Genomic DNA, 27,207 nt, shown 5'->3' with positions numbered 1-27,207 from the left:
GTGCGATCATTTCAAACAAGTGATCCGGGTACCGTTAACTGAGTGTCACTTTCATCGTACATCTGCCAGTGTCAGGTAAGCTCCGTTTTTATAATATCGTTCATGGGAAAATGCGATTTTCTAACGTTTTTGATACAGTTGTTCCATCCAACAAAAATTCAGTGATTAAATAAAGCATTTAAAATGAAAAAAGATTGCGAGTTGTATGTAGGGAAAAGTGGTTTTAGTTTATTTTACTCAGGCATTTTGTACAATTCAAAGTAAAACACTTGTAAAGTATATTATGCTTTGCACAAATAATTATTAAAAGAAACGAACGTATTTAAAAACACTTGAGCTTTTTCTAACTTAACAGTCTAAATAGGAAATATGTGTACATAAACCTAAACAAACAGTTTATGTATTAAAACGAGAGAGATTTAAGTAAATGTTTGGGCATAAAAATAATCGAGTATTATTTACATTGTTGATACGATAGGGACTTAAAAGAAATAAAGGAGATTTTTTATAAAATTTGATGGAATACATATTTTATAACTTGAAAATATGTATTGAAGCAGTGATGTTATTAACATTCAAAAGGTGTCGACTCAAACAAAATATTCGAAGTAACTGTAGTAATTAAAATCTTTGTAATTATGTAAAGATATTGCAAATTTAAATGTTGCCACTTCTGAAATCGTCTGGAAAATATTTATTTAACACTCGATAGAGCAAAGCGGCTCTGCTATTATAGTAATTAAGTAGAAATTCTGTGGACTTCAGAGAATAATTATAATGAAACTAGCTGACCCGTTTTATTGGTTTATTATTATTATTATTGGTTCAAGTCTAAAGAGTATATTGAAAGATCTAATACAGAGGAATTACATTATTTTATACATTCTTGCGATTATATATAAACTTATCAGCTTAACTTTCAAATATTCCATTTTCCAATATTCTATTATAATTAATAACCTAGCCTAATATTAATAAATTTTATAAGACTACCGACAAATATAAATAAAATCAATTATAAATAAAATATTCCATTTCCAATATTCTATTATAGTCAATATTAACTTGAATAATAATAACATAGCCTAATATTAACAAATTTTATAAAACTACCGAAAAATATATTTATATATATAGACTCATTAAATTTTTATCCTTTAAATTCTAAAACCGTTTAAAAATAAGATTCCAATTCTACCACTAGAATGGAATAGAAAGTTGTTTATTAACAATGTATTTATTAAAAAATATATACCATGCTGTTTTCAATTAATTACCTCGAATGTTACTGATAACTTTGTTTAAACAACATCTTCAAACTCTTTGTTTGAAGTTCATTGAGTTTATTCTTCGGAGATCCTGAATATTCATTTAAACAGCTTACATTGATTATAAATCTACGATAAGAAAGCAAAAAAAAATTGATTACAATCATAGTCTGATATAACAAAAACACGTGAATATTTTCATATTAAATTTATTAGGCTTATATTTTTGCGGTATTATTGTTATGTTGGGAGTGTTTTTTTATTTTAACAAAAGAAGAAATAAGAAATAATTATTAAATATTTAAATGTAGATATTATGTTATTTGTTGTATGAGATACAAAAGATAAAAAATATTTTGTTTTCTTCCTTTTCGGTGTCATTGATTGTATCATGTCCTTTTAGAATATATTTCAAAAAACGCTAAGATTAAATCCATGTCACAAAGGTTCTTGAATATTGGAGTCAAAAACAAGTTGCAAAGAGGTGTTGCATCCGTGCCAACAGCACAGTCAAGTGTCGTACGCTATTTGAACAACTATTCAGATTCTATGCCTACAGGCTACGACATCGTCTACAAGCCTACGTCGTAGCTTCGTCTCGACATATTTGCGAACATGCTACACAAGTCTACGGACAATTTAGCACTTTCATTGTGTTTAAATATATTTATTACAAAAAATATACCATAATGATGATGTATTTATATATTTATAAAGACTAAAAACTACTCTTATGAATATATGCGATTAGCGTCTTTAAGTATATTCCCTTTTACGTTCCTATAAATCATATTATTGTCAACAAATTACTTGAGACGTCTTCAACAGAACAAGGGAAAATTCTTAAATAGATTTCCTTGTAAATAACAAATCGAATCTATCCGAAATTAAATATAATATTCAGCATACAGCTGGCGGATTTAAATTGTTGATTGGTAAAATATTACTAATTTATTCCATTACGTTTGTATCACGTTTAAATATTTAATATTATATATTATATAATATATTAATATAAAAATTGTATTGAAAATGTGATTAGAATAAAGAAACATCCACATTGCAAGATTTAATGAAAAATTATTTTTGTATAAAATGTTATTGACGATGATCTGAGGCATTATACGATAATCCTCTCATTTTAATTTCTGTTTACGATTACATATATATACGTTCAGCTCTTCCTGAATTCTACCATAGTATTGTTGGTTAGTTAAATTCCTTGCAAGATCCCTTGTTTGTGTAACGCTACTAATTATTTAAGTTTTTTGGTCAGTTTATTATTGTACCACGTTGTGTTAAATTATATCTATAATTATGAAATTGTTCTTAAATAAAATGATGACAATGATGAAAATTATGAAAATGAAACATTTAGATAAAGCAACGATTAAATTTAAAATAACTATGTATCACGTATATTTTTATTTTATCTGATCGCGTTGACATTTACTTAACCAAAGAGGTACATCTCTTGGGACTTACTTACGCATGAATTCTCCTTTAAACCATATTAAAAAATAAATTACTTTTTAGATCGTGAGCATTCTTTAAGAGTGATTAAACAAAACATTATAATAGATTACATCAATTATTCTACGATAATATATTCCACATTTTAATCATTTTTCTCTTTAAATAAAGCTGTATGTAGTGAAAACATATAGACAAAAAATGCTTTCGAATTCGCATTTGAAGAGAATTAAGAACACGGCTACAGAATTATGGGGACATTAGTTCGCTGATTCGCGTTCAGCTGATTTAAGGAAGAATACTTTTCTGACCTTCGATTGCAGAACATATTTAAATATTTACTTAAGTCTTACCTAACCGTTAATTAATATTGAGTTACTGTAGGTTAATCATAGAGTCTGCTAGTCTCGTTAAGTACTCGTTATTCTAAACAGTGAAGTGGTGTCTTTAGTGATAAAATCTGGTTTTATGATCAAATTATGCGTTTTTACCCCAGACCGGACGATCATAAACACATTTTACTATTCCATTGACGCACAGTCCGATTGCATTGCACTTAAAGGCTTCTAAACCAATGCTGTCTCTCTAATGTTTTAATGCAAAATTACGAGATATTTTATGGTACTAAGCTATTCATTTATGATGTACTTATCCCAGCTACGTTTGAAATACAGTAAGTACCAAGTCTTATATGACATTATAAAAATTAATATGACATTTGCGTGTCGGTTTATATATGGCGGATTGTGCGGATTTTTATAATTGATTATTTAAAAAATTCATTTCATTCCTATTTTTTTAAGTTCGCATAATTGGTATATACAAATTATATAAATTTACATAATTATTTTAAATAACTTTTGTCATTCCTTTGGATCTGATGTAACGAATACTTAATACAATTTAGATGATACATTCACATGACAAGTTTCATTAAACTTTTTACAAACATATATTGTTTGGCGTTTAACTTTTGTTGACATTCTTAAATAAGTAAACGAATATCATTTAAAAACTTGTTTTAAATTCACTCACATTTATATATTATACAGCTTATTTAGAATAAAAACTGATGTTACAAAAAGCGATGTAGTCATAGTCTGGTTAACACGAATATTTTTGTCTCCATAAGACTTTATATCACTGATAAGTATACTTGGTAAGTGAGAATTAAATTAGACAAACACTGTGTAGTTTCATAATTGTACAGTTACTACAATTAATAATAATAAAATCTTAACTCAAGTTGTATCAAAAAAAATATGTCTTACTTTCTGACTTGATATTTTGTCCGTGGTAAGTTTGCGTGAAGATTAATTCAGTCATAAGTTGTATTTGTGATAAAACTTATTATTTCGATGTACCAATTTCCTACCATTTTTTTTAGTTGTAAATAAACAGTATTGGTTCCATCTTATGAAATTATTCAAGTGTGAAATTACAATGTCTTATGGTAGGTATATTTATTTATAAAAATACAATCCGGTTTATTTCATAAATTTACTTGACTATATAAGGCACCTATGCCATGGCTTAGCGGTGACTGTACCCTCATTGAAAGGCGACGTGTGCCGAAATCGATTTTGTGGTGTGGATGGTATTGCTTGTTTGCGGCCGACCAACCTTGTCACCTGTCAACTCATCACTTATTCAACGTTGTGCATTCCTTACCCAGATACACCTAATGTTTATATAGATCGACATCGAAAACAATTTTAGAATAAAAAAACACATTTGCAAAATTAAAAGGTGAAATTATTTTCACTATTTGTAAAAAAATATTACAGTATGGGTAAGCTCGACATACTGTTTTATGGTTTAGTATATTTTACGAGAAAAAAGGCAATTTCGTAGTTTTTTACTTAACTGCATTTCTAACTTAATACTAGATTATATGATGTCATTTTTTTAGATTAATATTTTTATTTTCACTCTTATAATATCAAAAACCTCATTAATAATTTTATTTATTTTCTAAACTGATGTTAGTCCAAAACTGTAACAAGAGACGAACCATTTTATTATTCACGTGCAGCCCTATTGTGAATGCTGTTTGTGAGCGCTGTTTTCTTCATGTTGATTTTTTGAGATTGCTGCCACGAAAATTATAACAGAATGTATTTAATTTGTTATGAGGACGTTGTTTTTTATTATAAAACTACAAATTTCGTCTAATTTAATATCTAAACATATATTAGATATACCCGTGACAGTCTGTCATACCTAGGTATTAATATTATATACCTATTAAAAAAATATAAAATACGATTTCAGTAATAGCGTGAAATATTATAAATCTTATTTAATAGTAAGTTGTTTAGTTTACAAATAACGTTTGTTCGCAAAAACTAGACACACTAATACAACTTATGACGGCATAGAAAGCATACTAATAATAATATTTTAATTAATTAATTTTAATTAGAATTTCTTTTGCTTCAAAAAAATACACGTTAAGGACATTTAAATTCACTACTAACTTGTGGTAAACTAAACAGGTTAAAAAACAGAAGACATTTTTTTTTGTATGTTAGTAACTATGCTACAGTATCTCCGGGTTTCTGTGATTTCCAAATTTATTAATTTGAAAATATTCTAATTAATTAATAAATTTGTAAATAATTTCATTCGTGTTAATACAAAACAGGAAATTTATATTACAAATACATAACTCCTTAAAGCCTTAGCTAGCATCGGGATTCTCGTTGACACATCAAATGATTCAGTTCAGAACGTTCAGTTTGGCGGTCATTTGGAAGGAAAGGCTAAGTTAGTCTCTACGAAGCTTGGTGTACTTAGCAAGGCGAGACGGTACTTCACCCGACACACCGCTTACAACTCTATAAAGCGCAAATTCGGCGCTACATGGATCACTGTTCTCACCTCTGGGTGGGAGCTTCCCAGTACCAGCTCCTTCCAACCTTCTTAAGGCAATTTCTGCCGCGCACCACCAGTATGTGGAACTAGCTGCCCACTGAAGTATTTCCGAACGAATTCGACTTAGAGTCTTAAAGATTCAATTCTTAAAAGGCATGTAAGGCGCTTGCGACCCTTCTGGCAGTGCGAGTATCCATCAGCGGCGGTATCACTTAACATCAGGTTAAGCTTCCTGTCTGTCTGCCTACTAGGAATATAAAAATGTTACTCTTGGTTATTATTTAGAAATGTGAATCGACGTGCTTCAAGGAAAATTGTCGAGCCTATCTTAATTCTCTTCCTCCTATACGAAACGAGAAATTAATCACAGAATTTATTAACTATTGAAGACTATATACTTGTTTACAGTCTTCTTTATTTTCAATATTTATTTTCGTGATAATATTTTTTTACGTGATTTAAATGGTTTTTTGTACGTACCAAGTGATTAAATCACTTATGTCAGTATATTTTATCAGTTTATACAAGATATCAGTCACGTATCTACACAAAAGCTGTAATATTTGTATATAATATAAGGTTTCAGGCCAAAAAGGCAAGTATTTCATAATAAATTACTAAATAACTATCAAGAACCGGTAAGTTATGTCCCGCAAATCGGATTAAGCTGACCATCGAAACATTTCAAATTCATTAATTTGTCACCAAATGTGACAAACTGTCAAACTTTAAATGAAGATTTATTAATAAGTGTAGTTAACTTTGGTATTCAGGCCATTTATTTAAATAAATCATTTTAAAAGAGCACTATAAACTACTTTATGTTTATTAAGTTTCATAAGCGATTTCTAGACAAATATATTTTATAAAGAAATTATTTTATACGTTGTTGACAGCTATCCGTTTTTACTTGAGACATACTTCAGTGTACAGTATCTTCATAATTCGATGAAATAACAAAAGTGCCTTTTTACAACTCAGGTATGCCTCTGTAAGTTTGAACGAGTACTTACATATCAAATATGATTATTATTTTGATAATTTGGCGTAGTAATTTGGTCATACAATAAATAAGTAACTACAATACGTTTTAGCTCAAATTTCAAGCTCTATATTTATTTATATAACACTTTTTATAACACTTCGTTGCATTACATAAAAGAAAAAAAATGAACATAATTTAATGAAAAGCAACTGGCGACCTTATCGCTTTCGAGCAATTTCTGCCAGGCAACCACTGTGAGTAAAGGAAAAAAAAAAACATGTATTAAATTATATAAGGTAGGCAAGTAGTGCAAAAATACATATTACAAATACAATAAGAAGGAAAAAACATACTTAACAGAAACAAAAAAAAACTAAACTGATATAGGATACATAAAAAAAAAACAAAAAGTAGAAAGTGCACATGAATCATGCTAATTTAATTCAAGATCAGTCTCACGTCTGTTATTAGTTAGTGCACAAGTTAGGGATATGACGTGGACTGGTAATGTTTTTACATAAAAAAATATAAAAAATAAACCAGCAATGTTTTCAGCTAGATAAGGGTCACCTAATTTTACTTGCTTGATCACGTTTGATTTGAACATGGAATTCATAAAACCCTTTGGAATTTATTTAATCCTTATGAATATTTATGAATTCTGCAAGACTATTCAACACTCACGTACGTTTAGATGAATCCATAATGAAACAAATATAATCAATTTACGCGCTATTTGCGATGTGGGATTTAGTTTAAACTTGTTATTTTGAAAAGGGTCGGTCAATAGAGATTTACACGTCCGTGATGATTAGTGTTGGATTCGGGATTATTATAAAGGACTAATGTAAGACACATCGTTTTTGTAAATACAATTAAGGATAAAATATAGTTTCTAGGTGATGGGACGAAATTTTTTATTGCCGTAGCTTAATAAATACTCGCGCTCAGTTTTATAAATCCACATGTTCTTTTATTTATATTATACACATTTTACTTAGCAAAGCGTTTTCTTTTCCATATTATAGCTAAAAAAAATCTAAATAGTTTTCATCAAACCTAAGAAGTATTTTCAATTACTAATCGAATAAGTACTTTGAATCGCTTTGGAAATACTAAAAGAGATTAAAAAGACAGAAGAAAAGGACGGTATTTTTACATTGAACACCCAAAGGATGACCAATTATAGATCACGTCGTACGTGGCCGTGGACCTTGGGTAACATTTAGCCTCTACCAAGAGAAACGTCTTGAGTTCATTATAACCTAATCCGGTTACAGGTAAGCACGTATCCCAGAGATTATCACGTTAACCTATAGGCTCATAAATGTGATGTCACGATGTAAATCTATTACGAGCTACTTCACACTTCAGATAATCTTAATAATGAATATTAGATCTTAAGCAAACATAAACTTGATTCAAATCAAGTTTGGTATTTGAATATTTGAATAACGTTAGTTCAATAAATTCTGACAAGGTACATATGCGTTAATTAACGTTCGTAGTTGAATTATCATAGGTAGATTTGACAAAAAATGTGGGCCTTATATAAAGAGGTGAAAGACAAAGTGCTCTTATATCAAGAGGGCAGGCGATCGCTCATCTACGATGGTTTACTGAGCAGGCCTGGACAAACACTTGAGACTTTCCCGTTCTATTGTCCTGGTATAGCGGTATTCTTTTTTAGAATAGAATTTTACCTTTTCTGTTGATATAAGTAATTGGCTTCATACAATATACTAACCTTTAGTTTTGTTCCATAACTCATAATGTTGGGAGAAATTTTCCCGGAATCAAAAACTACGTCATTTTCCCTTATCTATTAAAGAAGTAACTGTAAGGTGTAATAATTAATATAAATTACTAAAAAATTTAAATAGATAGTTTCTAAAGACCATTATAGTTATGTGTAGTTGTTATTCGATTGTTTAATCGTGTCTAACATAAGCGTTTGTAAATATATAAATGAAGCAGACGCTAATATAAAGGCTTCTTTTATGTTCGAATAAACAATATTATTCGGCCCTCCGCTCTTTGATTATTGACTATATTCCGAACATCTCATGCTTCACGATCCGAATAAGCTTTCGTTAGCGCTATTCAACAGGGAGCTTGTCAAAACTATCCCTTGACGTTTTAATGTTTATATTAACTTTTTCATATAAACTTTACTACTATTTAAACATTTACATGCATACAAATTACCCATTAAATAAACATTTAATGTTGTAAATGAATAATTCTTTATTCATCAAGCATATTCTTTAAAAGTTTTTTGTATATTATCTAACAAGGAGGTTTAAATTGTAATACACCTTCATCGTATCAAAACTTATTATTCTTATATCGATTCACCGTTCGGCCGTCGCTTCGTAAAGAAATTTCTTCAAATGCAACGCAATTTGTTAATGCTTGTAACTTGTTTTATAACCACAAAATTTACTCTCACCAACATGCTTTTAAATAGTGTTCGCCACAGAGGTATCACAATTACACAAAACATACCACTTTCATTTATTTTAACAGCTGAAGTATACCGCAGTTGATACAAAAAGGGCCTTATTAAAAGCACAGATAATAAAATGTATTCAATGTTTTATTAAAATTCAGGAATGAATATCTCAAAAGTATAAAATGAGATGGCTTAAATTCTCCGAGCATGAACGTTGAATACCAAGTCGATACCGGACATAGCATTCAATACAACGATCCGAGAGCTTTGTAAATATTCTTTAGTAAATCCAATTTTTTAGACAAATAAGGTGAATAATAAATATTTTAAATGCTGGTATTTAAATAAGTCAACTTAATCGGCTTGTGGTTGACGCGTGTTCGATTCTTAGCGGAAATATATTATTGTTAATCGTTAGTAGTCAGGCGTGATTGATATTCATAATTTTTATGGAATCAAAATCCGTCGTACAATTTATCCAATTATGTACTTCTATAAATTACGTAAAGGTTCAGCGGTGTAGTTTTAAAATAGGTCTCGAAGGAATGAGGAGACGATCCATAATTAGCTTTCTCCATAGGTGATAGGTCGATGACGTTAAATATAAAATCGATGAATGCGGTGAATTCAATTAGTGTTGGGATTCCCTTTGATTGGCTGTAGACGAGCCAATTTGTGGGCGCGCTCAGTTTATGACAACGTGCGTTTTATCTTCCAACATTATGCTTATTTATACAACCTTCATCAGTTGAATCCGTAGTCAATCACTCTTTGCTATAGTGACAAGAGAATGTTTCATATTATGTAGTTTTTATATTTTCAATCGAAATGTTAAGGATTCGAAGAAGCGAAGCTTGACTAAATTTAAAAAAATATATAGTTCATTTATATAATATAATCCGACAGATTTATAATTATTATTTCACAAATAACTAACTATCTTTTTGTTTTGTTTGGTTCAGTATTAATTATGTATTCGATGAATGCTAGTTTTATCATACCCGATGTGATTTAATTTTAATAATTATATTCTAATTACGGTTTCCTTATTACATTTTTTTGCTCACAAATATCACACATGTTACAAGGATGACAGTCAGATATAAATATATGTTATAGACAAAATACAATATTAATTATCAATATATAATTACAGATATACGAAGTAGTGAACTCACAGTCGAGTAGTCCGTAATATCTCAGCACACAACTCACGAGGGAACTCTTTATATAAAAATTCGCCAAGCATCTGTGAATATAGACTGAAGATACATAATTTTGTAGGCATAAAATAATAATAACAAATAATTACCGCAGCAATGTTGCTAAGACTCCATGGAGTTGCTGAAAATATCTGCCGAGTCATTTTACATCACAATTTATTAAAAACACAATCAGTTAAAACGTCCATTAAATTATGATCACTAACGTGAGACTTATAAAATGAATATTTGTTTATAGTCAACCGAGTACTGCAGTGGATTCGAGCAACCAATTACGTATGCATTATTTTGTAAAGATACACTACGTCTATGACGTCATGGATCCCTGTCACGATTCGTGTGAAACAATGTCAAATCTTTAAAGGAGACAGCCGTAAGTTTTTGGTGTCTTTTAAGTAAAGACGGGCACACAAAGTAAAAACTGCCTTTGAAATGATTCAATCCTGTTAATGTGAGTTCTGTAATGTGATTCTGAACTTATCCTATGAGCATTCTTAGTGTTATCACTTTTTTTCTGTTTTTCTTCTAATTTTATAACTGATTCTCTCAACGTTGTGGGGCCATTGCTGTCGTTGATGCTAGAGCAATAACTGAACAAATTTACCTATCTATATCGCCTTGATAATGTATATATTTATTTATTTAAATGTTATTAAATACAAAGCGTATATTAAGAGTTATCTCAAGGTGTTGCTACGTCAAATCCATTATATAAATTTGTCTTGAACGAGCTCGAAAATTACATTAGCGCAACCCTCATTCCATGCGAATCACTAGCCTAAATCAGAGCAGTTGGTAGCACGGAATACATTGCAGTGCGAGGAAGAGAAATGTATGGATATTCTCTATGATTTTAACAATTGTTTAAAATAAAGAAAATCTACATTTTACATACATTTTACAATAATAGTGGCGTATTCAAAAATAAAAATCTCTGTTTGCAAAATTAAGTATAAATTATTACTGAAATAGATATATGCCTTATCGAGATTTATATTCTGTTTTCAACACAGCAGCTGTTGTCAAATGATTGAGCCTGCGACTCTTCTCCCTGAGGTTGTAGGTTCAAACGCCAGCTGTGCAACAATGGATTTTCTGTCTATATGCACTTTGGATTGTCAGAAAACCGGAATGCCTTAAACTTTAGAGTCAAAAGTCGACGGCGTGTGTCAGCCACAGAAGTTTGAACACCAATGTAGGTGTTTGATTTGTTTTTTTTCTAATAGACACTTGTCAGTTAAAAACAAAATAAATGCACAACTCAAAGGGCTAAACTTAAAAGAATGTAGCGCGCACAGGTTTTACTTGATATGAAGTTAAAGTAATAACATTTTACAATTAGTTGTTTTTTTATAAATTAGTATGAATTGACTAAATACCAAATAAGATTAATGAGCATATTAAACCTATTATATTGGTGTTATAAATATATTCCATAACCTTTAAAAAAATTGTAAATTTCAAATAAAACATCTCTATTTTCAATTCCTGTATTCCTTTCTTAGAAACGTAATAAACACGTCAGCGAAGCTTGTCTAATTTTGTTAGGAAATTTAATCTCGGGAAATGGGCGTTAATTTTTTGGCGGTAGTGATAACCTGCCTTGTAAGTAAATTATTTTATTCGGCCATAATTAAGCTTCTTTTAATTTAACGTTTCAAACTTGAATACGGAGTAAATTATTCACTAATGTAGATTTAACTAATGAAACACGACAAATGTGAGCCTGTGTTCGCAAATTTCTACATGGCGCGTAGCTCTCAACTTAAAAGACTTTGTATTATTTTTTTAAATGAAAGATAATTGGTACATACAAAGTTTCACTTCAGAGATTTATAAACAAAACTATAAAAGTATGATGCAATCTGAATATTTAATATATTAATAGTCTATGGACATGTGCTCTTAATAGTCAATTATAAGTGCCCTTCTGTGTCAATGTTCTACGTTGTCTACGGTGCTACGGAGCTACGAGTTTTGCACCCCAAATTACATGATTCACCCAGTTTTAAAATTTAATAATAATTAATTTTATAGTGATTTCACTAAATAATAATATTAAATTAAATTTACTTTATTATTTAATAAAGTAAATTTAATTTAATATAATTAAAACTACCACAATTTTTAAATGTTTTATAACGTTCTTTTTTCACATTACGTTTTTATTCACATACTATGGCTAAAGTAGGGCTATCATTAGATACAATATTCTACCAGTGTGCAAATTAGTGTAACATAAGATTTGGTTAGTTATTTGTTGCTATGATTGCATTGTATGCGCGTGTTCATGAGTCGGTCAAACATTGAACGTATCAAAAATAAAATATCACGTACCTATTCAGTTACATCGTTTGCAGAAATAAACTACCGCTTCGTTAGTGTTATACTGCTGAGGATTTCCGCGGCGTGCCGATCCTTCACATGGGCCCCATATCAAAGGGATAAGCCGGTGCGGACAAGGATCCTGGATTCAATTTCGCCGAACACTTTGAGTAATCCCGTTATCAGATTCGTCACAAAATTTTTACCATCCGCCACTTGAATAACATGTTAATGTAATTTTATTAGTACGTTTTACTGTGTTTTATCGAGTGTTTTTTCGATTAGAATATTTAAGTATAAAACAACATTTTTTTTAAATAAATTTGTAATTAAATAAAATTTCAAATGACCTTGCTTTAGCTATGTGTGACTGGATAAATTGGCAATAAATTCTCTTTAAAATATCTATTTATAATAAATAACATATATTTATTTTATATAGCCATTTTATTTTTATATCAAAGTTTATTTTACTCTAGGACTATCGACCAATATTTATATAAGAAGCCATTAGGCACGCTTTGAATCAAAACCTAAACTCCCAACGCCAACAAACCCGGGTTATAATAAAGTATAATTCTTGTTATAACCAAAAATAAAATGTGCAATAGAATTGCAATTTCATACTTGCAGCCAATGTCAACAGCAAAGATCAGAAATGTTAAGACTTAGTGACCTCTCAATACCCTCGAGAATTAGTCAAATGGAACTAGCACCAACTTCTATCGAATCTGTCGATATCTGTCCTTCAAAACTAATTAAACTTTAGAGAAATGTAATGAAGGCACAATTTCCTATGCGATTGGCAAAAACATAATAGCTGTAAATTAAGCAGGGTTTTCTATTCATTAAATTAAAACGTGGGTTTGTAATATTTTTTTTAATGGTTTAAAGTTAGTAATGAGTTCATTTTTTAATTTTTATATTATAGTCCTTAAAACAGCGAAACAGTTTGCCTTAGCTCACTTAAGCAGGCTACATAGCCACGTGAATGCTGAGGCAATCCAAGTTCTTGACACGACAGATATAAGACGCATAAACAGAACAAACCTTTTTAGTTAATAAACCTAGTGTAGTGAATATAGGTGCAAGTGCGGTATCTCAGACACATGAACAATGAACATAGTGTCAATATATTATAGAACACTAAGACTGTTTATTAACATTATTGTAGAAAATTAAGTCAACATAATATTACTTATTAGCCGTAATTATTTTATAGGCTGGATTGTAATCCATGTAAAATAGCTTTGTGAACTTTATTGTTAGAAAAAAATATATTTTATAACAAAAAATAATTTAGGAGTTCTCTCAAAAATATAAGCCAAACGTTTAGTAGATAAAATTGCGTGAAAGGCAACATAGTGTCTACATAGTGCACAGGTGGAGGCCGCTTCGACAACCAATTTGCCGGTTCATGGATCAAAGACGTGTCGTGAATCATCGCTATCCCTAATGTAGGCACTATGCTTGTACATCCATATTTATTTCCGATTTATCGAGGATTTACTTCTATGCATAACTAATAAACTGTATTATGAGCACGAGCTACTAGCTATGCTTTATAGATTGTGAACCTAACCTCAAAATATTAAGTATAAAATACAAAAGAAGGTGGACCTATTTGTTTGTACACTGGCTGAGTTCACAAGAGTTGCTAGCTATATTGTTAGTTATGGATAGATATATTTAGGAATAAAAGTTTAATTTTTTAATGTTTTTATCTAGAATAGTTGGTGTGGGATTTTGGAATTCTATCGTATTAGTAATTACTGTTAAGATAGAAAAATGTAGTGATAAATAAATAAATAAAAAATACTTCCCATAGTATGAGATTATCAGCATTTTCTGTATTATTATTGATACAATTATGTTTTTTTTAATTTAATTCTCGTGTACATTATCTATGTATACAGGTTGTTAATACTTCAATTAGGAAAGTAACTAGTTATGAAAGGGCAGAAAGCAACGCCTATCGTTATTTAGATTTTTGAAAAGCAAACTTTCAATGCTATAAGACGTATTGATAGATGAAAAAATATCTAAGACAAAACATTGTTCAACATTAAAGGAAATTTTATTTCTTTAAAAATACTTGGTCCAGTTAAATGAATGTATTAATTACTCTCATTTGGATGTGAGCACGAATTTAAAGTGGATGTAAAATGTGACACACTGAAAACGTTTATGCTAAATTAGGGTAATCTAACAATGACCCGAAATTAAATTGAAGGAACTTGCATGTCAAAACTGATGTGGGTTTTGTCTTATTTCATTTTGGTTTTGTTCATCTTATCGAAGTAGAAAATGTGTTTGATTTTGAGAAATAAATTCGACTAACAATAACATAAATTAAATTAGTTGTCAGATAGATGTTAAATCATAAATATACTAACTATCATTTTCACATAATTCAATATCTATTTACCCAGAAGTTCCTCCTGCTGTATAGTCGTAATGTTTCTGATTCACCACATTAACCAATTTGTTGATAACGTTGTGTCGTTTCTCTTCTATATGGGCAAATGTTAAATGCGCACATAGAAAGAAAGTTCATTGGTGCACAGCCGGGGATCGAACCTACGACCTCAGGGATGAGAGTCTGAAGCCACTAGACTTACACTGCTCTCTTGTCTACTTGCTTCACATAAGTAACATAAATTGAAAGATATTTAAAAGAACACTTTCTTTTTCTTACAAGACAATTCTTAAATAAGTTTCGGTTTTTTATTTCGGTGTTTTATACCACTTAAAAATAATATACACCGAGCAAAGCCGTTGACAGAAACTATGTGTCATATTAAGTCTTCATAAAATGCTTGTATTTATTATTAAAATGTCCTATACCCAAATCCAAACATGATGAACGATCGTGTAAACGATCAATCAGTCTTTTGTAGCAAGTGTTGCTTTTTATAAAGCCGATACGAGAATATAAATGAAGATCTAATATGCCTTTCTAATATATTGATTTTAAAATTTTCTTATCGATTTTTTGATCTGATTAGACGCTGCGTTAATTAACACCGTATCGGATTAAATCGTAATTTTACTCTATTATTTATACATACTTCTACATATTATATAGAAATGTGTTAGCTCGCTGAAGATTTAGTTCTCGCATTAACTATCTATAGTTGCAGTATGTGAGTGTGTCATTCTGTAAGCTTAATATTAATTTAATTTAATAAAAATAATGGTTGGAATCTCGGAAATACGTAACGGTTAAGTCCACAGACTCAGCATTCATAATTTGATATTTAAGAAACACGGATTTTTAAACACTCTAAACAAACAAGTGTTCAAAATGATTTTACAATAAATCTTGTCTTGTAAGAAACGATGCGATGTGAATATAACCTGTCGATAACACTCAAGTATCCGTAACTTCCAAGGACTTTGCATATTACACTTTTATTAAAATGGTAAATATCCATCACTTATAACATAACAGAAACGATTTTGGCTATAAACGTCTGAGGCCTCACAATATAATAGGCGGTATGACATAAAAATAGTGATTTTACATGGAACAGGATTTTATATGAAACTTTGTTGAAGAAAATACTAGGCTCGGACAATTTGTACCTTCTGCTGTCCAACATTCTTTTGTGAACGATAAGATCATTAATTTTCCGAGTCAAGATATTGCCTATTATATGAATTGGTCCTTTTTTAATTTTGGCTTTCAATCTGACTTTATCCTTTGTCATATATGAAAGAAGGAGAGAGAAATAACGTCAAAGGGTTTTCTAAGTTTGAATCTGTTACACAAAAACTACAGATAAAAACATTCACTTATTGAAATATTAATCATAAATTTAATATGAAAACTTGATGAATTAGTCTTGGGTGTTTAGCGGACTGAATTTTGGGCAAAGCCTTCCTTTTAACTTGGTGTTAGTAATGAAATATATTTTTAGTTAATAAATACACATATGTCACCTATAAGCAGAACAAATTTACATTAATATATCAGTATGAAACGTAGTAGTATTACTACTACGTTTCATACGAACTCAAAGACAAAAAATTCATTTGTTAGACACGGTCGTTAAAAAACTACACCGACGAAATTTAGCGATCTATCACGGAATTGCTGACTCTGAAGCGAAAGGTCGCAAAACGTATGCGTGTTAAGCTGAGGGCGAGACAGGCCGAGTGATAACCGTGATTAATGACGTCACGATTTCGGCACGACCATTCGCGTGACATCGCACCGTTAGTATTAGCCTGTTGAATGTTGGAAACGTGTTGCTTAGGAATATTGTCTCTTACGCGAGTACACATTTGAATAAAACTTTTGATATGTATTCATTGAACATTTACGATTAGATTTTTTAAGCTTATGACTTTGATTTTTGTTTCATTTAACAAAACTAAAGATATCTTTCAAAAGTTTTTGTAATTTTCGCCCCCAAGCTGTAAGCTACCAACTTCAATTTAGAAAGTTAAAAGAATAGTTGTAAAATATGATAGTTCTGAGAGAAGTTGAAATGTATCCTCACACTTAAAACATTTTATTTGGAATATACACTTATCAACATACTTCCTCGTTCCGGGTTATACAATATAAAATATTTTAATTAATACTGTACGAATTAATGAAATATAAATTTAGAAATAATTTAAGAAAAATAAATTTATTTTATACCCTTTATCCGCCTTATATATGCTACGTGTACACTTAAAGTTATTGCTATTGTATCGATGCAAATACATTGACTTCACCGGATCAAACTCACACACACAAAGCCAACAATACAAACACATTTTAATCCATGATTCAATGCATTTAATTTGTTTCAGCTATGTCCGGCAATTTGGTTCTTATCTTGGTGCTGTGTGCAGTTGGGCTCACTTCCTCAGTTACTGCGCAAGCAATCTCACAGTATGACGGTGAGTTATCACATTCGCTTGCACATAAATTCTATGTTTCTCCGCAATTGAGGTTATTTGACGTATATGCGGGATTAATCTCAAGTGCACAATTGTAGCTTGTGTGAAATAAAACACATATTTATGTCATACATTTCCTAGTTCATATTCCCTTTGTATTTGTACTTCCTTGCGTTTTGGTAGAGTGATTCGAATAAAACGGAACTAACCAGTGAAGTAACCGGATTAATTTAAAATGATTTTGGCATACAAGATACATATTTTGTGCTAATTATCCACTCAAAATATTACAGATGAGAATGGAAAAATATGGAAAAGTAATAGTGAACATAATGTGTATCATAAATGAAACGTGAATTTGATATTGGATTTAACCATGAATATTATATATGTATGATATTTAAATTAAAACAAAAAGTAACATAAGTACATCCGTGTAGAATCGAATTTAAGTAGTAATTTACTTTCAAAATTTTATCTAAGTTATTTACATAAGTTATCACTAATTTAAGACTGTGACTGTTAATTCAAGTTGAATTTAAATAAAAAAACAACATTAACTACACTATCATATAGATTTTTGAAAATAACATGGAAGTTATAAGTTTTATTAAAAAAATAGGTTTCTTCTTTAAATAAATCTTTATAACGTTTAATAAAATAACACGAATAATCTCTTATTACCATTAAATTACAAATGTATTAAAATATTTAAATACAATCCTGATTGAAAGGAATAATTTAATTGTAGCAGCAGGTCATTTATCAAAACTCAAAACGGATTTCAAAGTTTTAATTCGTTAAGTAGCATTTTAAATTTAGAGCTTACAATAATTATTAATGGTATCTTTTAGCCAGATAATAAATTATTTTGCGCTGTTCTATTTTTAATAACTATGATCAGTTCATATTATTCTACAAAAAAAAAATACTTCCAAAGAAAAACTAGAAGACTTACACTACGTATAAAATTAAAAATTAAATTCAAAACAATTTAGGAAACACAATGTTCACTTATGAACGTCAATAAAAAAATATGTACATATTGCTTCAATCTACATTTACTGCCAGTTCTCAAATCAAGGGCGTAGAACGGACGAGAAGAACTGGCAATAAACTCTCCGCCACTGATTTTTTCCATCTTCGCGAGTGTTACAGCTGTGGATCGAATTTAAGACTCCGAGGATAAGAGTCGCAATGCGAGTGTTATGCATTATAAATAAATTATTATTCATTATAAATAAATTAAAAACAAAATAGTTTTTCGAATGTAAAACTTCAATAAATTTAACCAACGTATAGAAGATATGTAATTACTTAAGTCATGCAAACAATGTGCGTCATATTTGTCAGGCATCATAATAACGCAAACAAAACATCGCTTGACTCGTAAATCTAAACTACGTGCTCACGTCACGTTTCCCATTAACTGTCGAATTAAATGACATGTTATTTAATGGCTATAATATAAGAGGCCTAAGTAAATGTCTCAATAAAACTGTTATACCGATTATCTTGATACATTAAAGCTATAAACATCAAACAATTACTTCAACGTTTGATTAATTTTTATTAAATTAAGATATTGTAATACCGGAACAAATCGAAGTGAAATGAAATATTTAATAAACGGCATTAATATTAACTTCCGCCCGCAGCTTCATGGAAAGATGTTTTAGAGATTTCTTTAATATTAATTGTAATATTTAATTCAATCTACTATATTCATTAATTCATAAATATTAAAGAATTAGTAATTCTAATGAATAGTTGCGGTCGAGGAACGTTATTTTATAATATAATATGTAAGGATAAAAATTAAATATATATTCACACAACACTAAGTAAGAACAATAAGTTTGTAAATAAATAAATTACCGACTTATTTTAAATTACACGAAAATATAACAATTTTGTATGTTTAGTTGCGGAATAGTTAAAATCGTAAAAAAACTTACTAGGAAAAACACAATGTTTCCGGAATAGAACCTGTATCTATTGGTGGATTAAAAAAAACTAGTCGTATTGGAATACAATAATTTTATTAATATCACAATTGGATCGAAATTATGTCAATAGTAAATGTTGCTTACGGTACTGTTAAAGGTAGTATTTCTGTATTGTAACGGAGAGATAAGAGGAAATCCAGTTCCTAGGAGCTTGAGGATTAGCCTTTATTCCGTTGCATTGCGTCTTGTCTTTAAGCCAGCCGTCTTAAAACAAAACTGCTTTGTATTAAAAAGTGGTAACCGCGACATGAAACAATCTAGTATAAAATTATTAAAGGTCACATTACGTTTCTTAAACAATTTATAATAGATATTAACTAATACTAATAGATATTAGAAATTGTTGTATCCTTACCATGTCGATTTCACGCTATGAATAAATAGTACATTGCGGTCATCTATCCACAATGAATACTATATCCGTTTTATAAAGATTGAGAGAAACAAAAAAGATATTTTGGATATAAGAACTGACGACAGTTATGCCATAATTATATCAAACCAAATATAAAGGCAACTTTATTTAATAATAAATCATTATCTAATTTTAATGTCAGTGTAGAAATGTAGTTAAGGAATATTTTGAAATGTGTAAATATTTTAACAACTTGTAAAAAGGTTTTTTTGTACGCCAATAATGTACACATTCAAAATACAAATTCCAATAATATACACATAATTGTGGACTGTAGAAAACTCTTAAATATATATTACTATAAAATTTAGATCCTTTTCGAAGAAACAGTTACAATTAATAAATTAAATTTCACCGTCTTAGAATTTACATATTTAATACTCTGTCAATAGAAGCCGTGTGAAAATTTCGAATAGAATGAGCTTACAATTTAAACCATTGTTAATTAAATTATTATTAGTCTTATTAACTGTAATTAAACATAATATTACAATCTTACTATTACGTTGAGTAGTGTTGGCGATAGCGTTCGACTCTTACCACTGGGGTCGTAGGTTCGATCCCTGGCTGTGCACCATTGGATTTTCTGTGCTTTTAACACTAGCTCAAACGGTGAAGGAAAACATCGTAAGGAAACCGGAAACCTTTAGAACCAAAAAGTCGACGGCATCAACTTTTTAGACTGGGCCTTATTTTTATGTATGCGGGTTCCTAACGATGTATTCCTTCGCCGTAAGAGCGAGTGTTAAATAAGCACAGAAAGTGCAAAGTCGGGGTTCGAACCTTGAACGCTACTTGACCGCTACGTGTGGCTAACTCTGCAGCTCAGATTTCTATGTAAATAAATTCCTTTATGTATGCTTTTATTGATAAGTATTACCTTATATCTATTTAAATAAACCAATGAGCATAAACTAAGTACAAGTAATACATGTTCAAATATCTCAAATGATAAAACAAAATTCTAGGTAAGATTTATTTTTCATTCAATAAGCAATAAGCTTTCGCTTTTTCAGTGAAAGACGTGACGAAGCGTCGAAATCGGCTTATATTGTCATCGGTACAATAAAGAATTAAGAATGAGTGCAAAAGATGACGTGATTTAATATATACAATACAAAAAACATGAATAATATAACATATATTTAGCTCATGTACTTCGTTCGCTTCGTTCGAAAGGTCGGGTTCGATTGTGATTGGTCACAGAAAATGAGTGATCTATACTGTTATGGCCGGTGGAAGATTTTTGAAAACTTTTACGAATCGGTCATGGATAGGAAAGAAGAAGTGAAAACAAATTCCGAATTACTGCCGAAACACAACGGCGCGCTTTGCAATTCTAGGCTCAAAAACAGCTGGGAAATCATGCGACTAAGAAAAGAAGCCGATGCTCTGCAAGCACTGGTGCCGATCTGCCTCAGTTCAGGTGGACGGGGCAAATTTAAGAGTCATCGTGTGGCAATGTAATGGCACCATCATTTCATATAATGTTTTACATTTTCACGCCCAATATTATTCCACATGTAAATTCTGAAAAAGAACTGTTTAAAGTGTTAAGACATTGTTGTTACAGTAATTGAATCACATACAACTAAATTTATAAGATGTGTTTATCTAAGTTTATAGCTTCTAAAGTATGTGGACAAAGTTAGGTTTGATCACAGTTCGATCTGAGTTAGATAGGTCAAATAACAAGTAACAATACAGTAGCAATGCATTTCTAATTAGGCTTACGAGAAGTTAGTGTAGTTGTAAATTATTCATATATTCAAAGGAAGTGAGGCAGATATATTGCTTTGTCATTAATCGTTTTTAGAGAATTATGTATTGGCTGACATAGGTTGATTTTTTGGGTGTTATTATTGTTATATTGCTTAATGTTTTAAATCAGAAATAATTAAAAAGCCATTCGTGTCGCAAAATGCCGATAGTCACGGATGAAATTCATAATCCAGTTTTTGACATAGAGTCTGCATTTGCCAATACAGTATTTTAAACTAAAAGCTATTTAAAAGTTTTTGCTATAGTATTTAGTAGTTTTTTTTACAGATAACATCGCGATTTTATGCAAAATCATTATAAATTATTTACATTTCGCACATCAACTTTAAATCGTTTGATAAATAAAAATATTGATTGTTGAAAAGTTGCTTATATACGTAATAATATTACGTTCATTTGTTTCGTCCAAAGAATTGCTTATAACGATGTTTTATTGCAGTTTCACCTTCGCTATCTGAAAGCCAAAGCAACTGGGACGCGCTAGGGGGCCTCTACGCTCTGTTAGCACAACACGATGCTTTGGGCGGGCATGCTCTGGCGCGCAAGTCCGTTAGATCACCTTCAAGACGCTTGCGTTTCGGCCGCCGATCTGACCCTGACATGCCCCCTCAAGCACCAGTAAGTATATATATAGTATTAAGATAAAACCACATATTATATTCTTGTATTTATTATTATCATAAGAACGTTCTACAAATATACCGGCTACTATAAACATTTTAATTACATTGAAATATGTAGAGGCATCGATTAGTCATTCTCTCAATTCGTGAGACACGTCGATAACTTGTATACAGTTTTCTAATCGTATTTTAGACAAAAGGCTAGAAACTCTGATTACCACATAGTATCTTTTCCTGTTTTTAATGGTTCTTACTTTACATACGTGCAAAGTATAATGTTTTTTTTTAATTTGTAAATATTGATTGACTACCACTAAAATATTTAATTTAACAATTAAGTTAAATTAAATATTTTAGTGGTAGTCAATCAAAAGTCAAAAAGTATAATTACTGTTAAATCTTAAGACTAATTACACTTTGTATGTCGGATGTTGTTCAAAGCTCTAGTCAAAATATATCTTCTAAATAGTCTTTTGCTAACATTTGTATTACTACTCCGATTTTATTTATCCTATCAGAACGTGTAAGATATTGGATTACTTGGTATATGTTCAATTATGATAGGATAACGATACCTTCACTATTAATTTCTTTGTAGGAAATTATTGATGATACGAAATAAGATCCTCAATGCGAATGCTAATTGAATATCACGTATTCATTTTGTATTGTTTCTTTAATGCCTCAAGCCTTGTTGGCTAGGTGGCTTACATTTATTAATTAAAAAAAAACTGTCATATTAAGAGTATTAAGAAATTGAACGTCTATTTAAAATAAACTTTTCCGAATCTCAAACATTTTGATTACAAACTACTTTGTCACGCATAAAAACGTACGAATTAGACCTCAGATTTCTGTATCTTTTAGTCTTTTTAATTTCATAGACAAATAGGTCATGGCCACCGTCGATTTTTTGGATTTAAAGCAAGCCGGTTTTATATTCACCGTATAAGCGAATATATACTCGTACGGTCACAGGCAGAAAGCTACTGAACTTGTAACGTTTATCTTTTCATGAAGTCAAACGAGAGTGAGATCGACAGGTTGTAATTATAACGCTGTTAAATCATCTAAAGGACATCTGCTAATCTACCTTCTACAAATTCTGTGTACATACCAATATTGTTTATTTTAATATTGTATGTGGACTAAATTTGGATTTTTTGTTATATTACGTATTTTAACGCCAAAGTAATATTCCTATAACAGGATATATTTCTAAATATTATATTTCATCTGAGCCACTGAACACTATAATTCAAGGCTTGTCCGGCGGCGGAAAATGTTTCACTGAATTCACACGTTAATACGATCATAGCATACGTATTCCATATCAACGGTACTGTAGTGTTACAGAGATAAATTCACCTATTTGTGTGCGTACGTTTTTTTATAGTGGAAAACGATAGCGTGTTATATTAACTGTATAAGACAACTTATACAATAAAACGTGATTACACAATTTAACGAATTAAAGTTGATATATGATAAAACATACTACGTACTACTCGTAAACGTACGTACAGCGAGACAAACTAAACAAAAGTATGTCTGAATATGGTCGGTATAACAAGTTTTGCATTAAGTGCAGTGTTTAATTTATTAACATAATTTCTTAGTTATAACACTGACTGATATTTATAGAGTTATCTTAGAATTCGCTTACACCAAACATCAAAGTTCATGCACTGAGTAATTTCAGTAAGTATATTGAAGAGTACATCAAAATTTAAGTGAGCCCATGCTAAGCTAGTGCTTTGGCTAAATTTGTCAAATAAATTTAAGTTATAACTAAAAGCTCACAAACTCACTTAAATAAAACTCCTATAAATATCTAATTCCGTCTTCAATCCAAGTATTTAAAAGCAATATCGACGTGGACATAATCCGGATCACGACAGAATAACACGGTAGTACAAAAGATTTTATTGTATGAATTTTCTATACAGCCTAGGAATTTGCTACGTAATTCCTCTATGAATAACGGTATTATTGCGTTAATATATTTTTAAGAGGTATGAAATATTTATTTTTTATAGAATAATGTTTTATAACTCGTTTACTAGTCAGTGATATCCAAACGGAGTTAAAAAAATATAATCCCAATTTTAGTTCCGTGTAACAGATGTATAACAGTTTTTATTTTTATAGTTAGATGAAATGGATGAGCTTCTTTCACTGCGTGAGGTTCGCACCCCTGTGCGTCTACGTTTTGGCCGACGATCTGATGAACGTGTTGTTCCACACATTTTTCCCCAAGAGGTATGTTATATGAATTTGTTTTACCAACCCCAAGTCTTGCAATATAAAACCGAATTCCGCTAAATAAATATAATCGGTGCAGACGTAGAAATTATTTTATATTTTAATTGTAGAACAAGTCTCGGACTTTTCAATGTTTAAACTATAAAAACCTTGATCTCAAATGTTTTTTGATAAAAATATTGCAAAATATACAATTCTATTGAAAGAGTTTCCTAATAAATCTAGAAATCCCGCAGAAAATATACTCTTCAACATTGAAAGACGGCTCTGTAGAGACTTATCCGCCTTATTGATCCATTCCATAGCCCATAAACTCCGAGGTATCTTGTAAAAACCGACCTTAACAAGCCTCTATTATTAGTTACACCTGAGTTTATTAGTTATTTGAAGTATTCTGAAGCTTCGTTGATATCTATCTACTATAAAAATCATTATTTGAATTAATTGATTGTTTTTGGAAGCAGCTATCCATTACATTACATTAACAAGATATACAATGATATTGTCTTTTATTAACATAGTTTTGACACATTTAAAGAAAACACATTTTTACCGGATTGAAGCTGTGTATTTTACCGTAACCTGTAAAGCACACGAAACGTGGATAAATTTAAAATTATGTTAAATAATTATATGTTTACAATAAAAAACACTTCAATCCGGTAAAAAAGTGTTTTCATATGCAATGAAATATTAAGCGCCAATAAAACCATACGAGTTCGGAAGTTATAAGTTTTAACTTACAGTTAAGTCTTTAGTTAAACAAAGCTTAAAGTTGCTATTTTTCTAAAAGTTTCATTTGTTTCAGCACCTAATGGTTATGAGGGATTTGTATTATAGTTGAAACGTGACAAGTGTAGTTTGTTTCTTGTTATCGCTATTGTTCATTTTATTAGCGTTGTTGACTAGTTTTCTGTTTAGGAGCAAGACCGCGCCGTGAGAGCACCCTCAATGAGGCTTCGCTTCGGTAGACGATCGGATAACAACATGTTCTTACTTCCATATGAGGTATTTTTGATACATCGGTTTTGGGTATTACATGTACTTTAGGGATTTGATTAGAATCGATATCTTAATCTAAGAGAGTATTTTTAATACTTCATTGGCACGAGTGAAATTTCCAATAATTACTTTTTCACTTAGATTCTTTATAGAATGGAATTTCTTAATAATTTTGTCGTGTTTTAATTATCTTTTGACTTTGTCACTTAGTTTTATTTTTTAAATTCATTATCACAGTAGGTCAACGGAGTTCATAGTTAATTTTTTTTTCAGTCGGCTATACCCAAAGAAGTAAAAGCGAGCAGCTCAGTTGAAGACGACAGGCAACAGAATTAAACCGAAAGAGAAATAACCATATCTCCGCTCCAAATAAATTTGTCAATCTCTTAATATAAGAAAGTAATGATCTATTGATCTACAATTTTAAGTGTCTCTTTAATCAATTTAGATGTTATTTCATTAATCTTAAGCTTTGTGTACATAATCGTATAGATATTGTTAATGTTACTTGTAGCGCAAATTTTATTTTAATTGCTTTTCTACGCAATAATACGGGTAAACTATATTGTTTTGCTTAATACAAAGACTGTCTTTTAGTTTGTAAAAAGTGACGATTTTTACATTTAAAGAGCTGGGTAATGTAAAAATTCCTCACTTTACTTTTTACCTTCTAGCTTTTTGAACTCAAATTTTTGTATAGTTTAGTAAGTGTATAAGTTGAAATATAAAACCAAAGATTCAAAGTTGTTTTAATTGCATACCCAATAATTATGTTTAATGAAGTTTGTTAAACGCAGTAAAGAAATGATGAATATTGGAACAAGATTATCTGTAGGACATAATTTAGGAATTGTTTCGATCGAAAATACGATTTATTTTAGTAATGATTCGTGACATTAGTCATCAAAACCAGAAGTAACATATTGAAAGGGCTATTTTGAAAAAAAAAACGAATATTATATACACCTTACCACACACACACACATATATATATATATCTAAATATAGAGCTGTTGGACACCCAAGATATACGTTTATCTATATATATAAGAGGAATTATATGAAACACGTATTGATTGAAATCACTTAGCTACATTTCTCAGTAAAATGTCGGTTGGTATTAAATATACAGAAGGTCCGATAGAAGTTTCATTGCAAGCGAAGTTTTAATATTGGTTCTTGTAATTCGCAAAGACAAAGGACAGAATCGATCACTAATACAATAAGAGAGGATAGCTATCCTCGCAGTGCAACGGACAAATCACTCTAATTAGCACGAACATAACTCACGCCAGATTAATGTTTAAACCATAAACTTTAGCTTACTTTATTTTCTCTCGCTATAAAGAAATAGAACAAGAACAGAAAGTCCGTCCTTAATAGAGACTGTAAGTAGTGTTTTTGGACACTTTCTAATTAAAAAAAAAATCCTTATTAGTAAATTGGGTTAGACTTAAATCAATTATTAGTCTTAGTTAGGCTAGAACTAATAGTATATGTTTAAAAAAAATTGATAGTACGAAGTTTAGTGATTTTTCGAAAAACAATACAATTTATTTTCTTACGGGTAACGATTTAAATCAAAATTTTGAAATGTATTACTTAT

General features: G+C 30.2%; 1 protein-coding gene across 1 annotated transcript; it reads left to right on the top strand.

Moving 5' to 3' along the window:
* On the top strand, positions 1-26,324 carry LOC110994506 (short neuropeptide F). Its single transcript, XM_022261178.2, has 6 exons — positions 1-75; positions 17,416-17,505; positions 22,151-22,329; positions 24,486-24,596; positions 25,521-25,607; positions 25,875-26,324. Exons 2-6 carry the CDS (start codon positions 17,418-17,420, stop codon positions 25,935-25,937), a joined length of 528 nt encoding a protein of 175 aa, XP_022116870.1. The 5' UTR covers positions 1-75; positions 17,416-17,417; the 3' UTR covers positions 25,938-26,324.
* The last annotated feature ends 883 nt before the right edge of the window (positions 26,325-27,207 follow it).

This window comes from Pieris rapae, chromosome 7 (genome assembly GCF_905147795.1).
Source record: "Pieris rapae chromosome 7, ilPieRapa1.1, whole genome shotgun sequence".
Lineage (NCBI taxonomy): Eukaryota > Metazoa > Arthropoda > Insecta > Lepidoptera > Pieridae > Pieris > Pieris rapae.
This window is presented reverse-complemented; position numbering and strand designations above follow the sequence as displayed.

Excerpts from the sequence above, each read along its gene's own strand:
- LOC110994506 (XM_022261178.2), top strand. The coding sequence starts at position 17,418 with ATGTCCGGCAATTTGGTTCTTATCTTGGTGCTGTGTGCAGTTGGGCTC. Across the intron at positions 22,330-24,485 it reads ACATGCCCCCTCAAGCACCA|TTAGATGAAATGGATGAGCT; the intron begins GTAAGTATATAT and ends TTATTTTTATAG. Across the intron at positions 25,608-25,874 it reads TGTTCTTACTTCCATATGAG|TCGGCTATACCCAAAGAAGT; the intron begins GTATTTTTGATA and ends TTTTTTTTTCAG.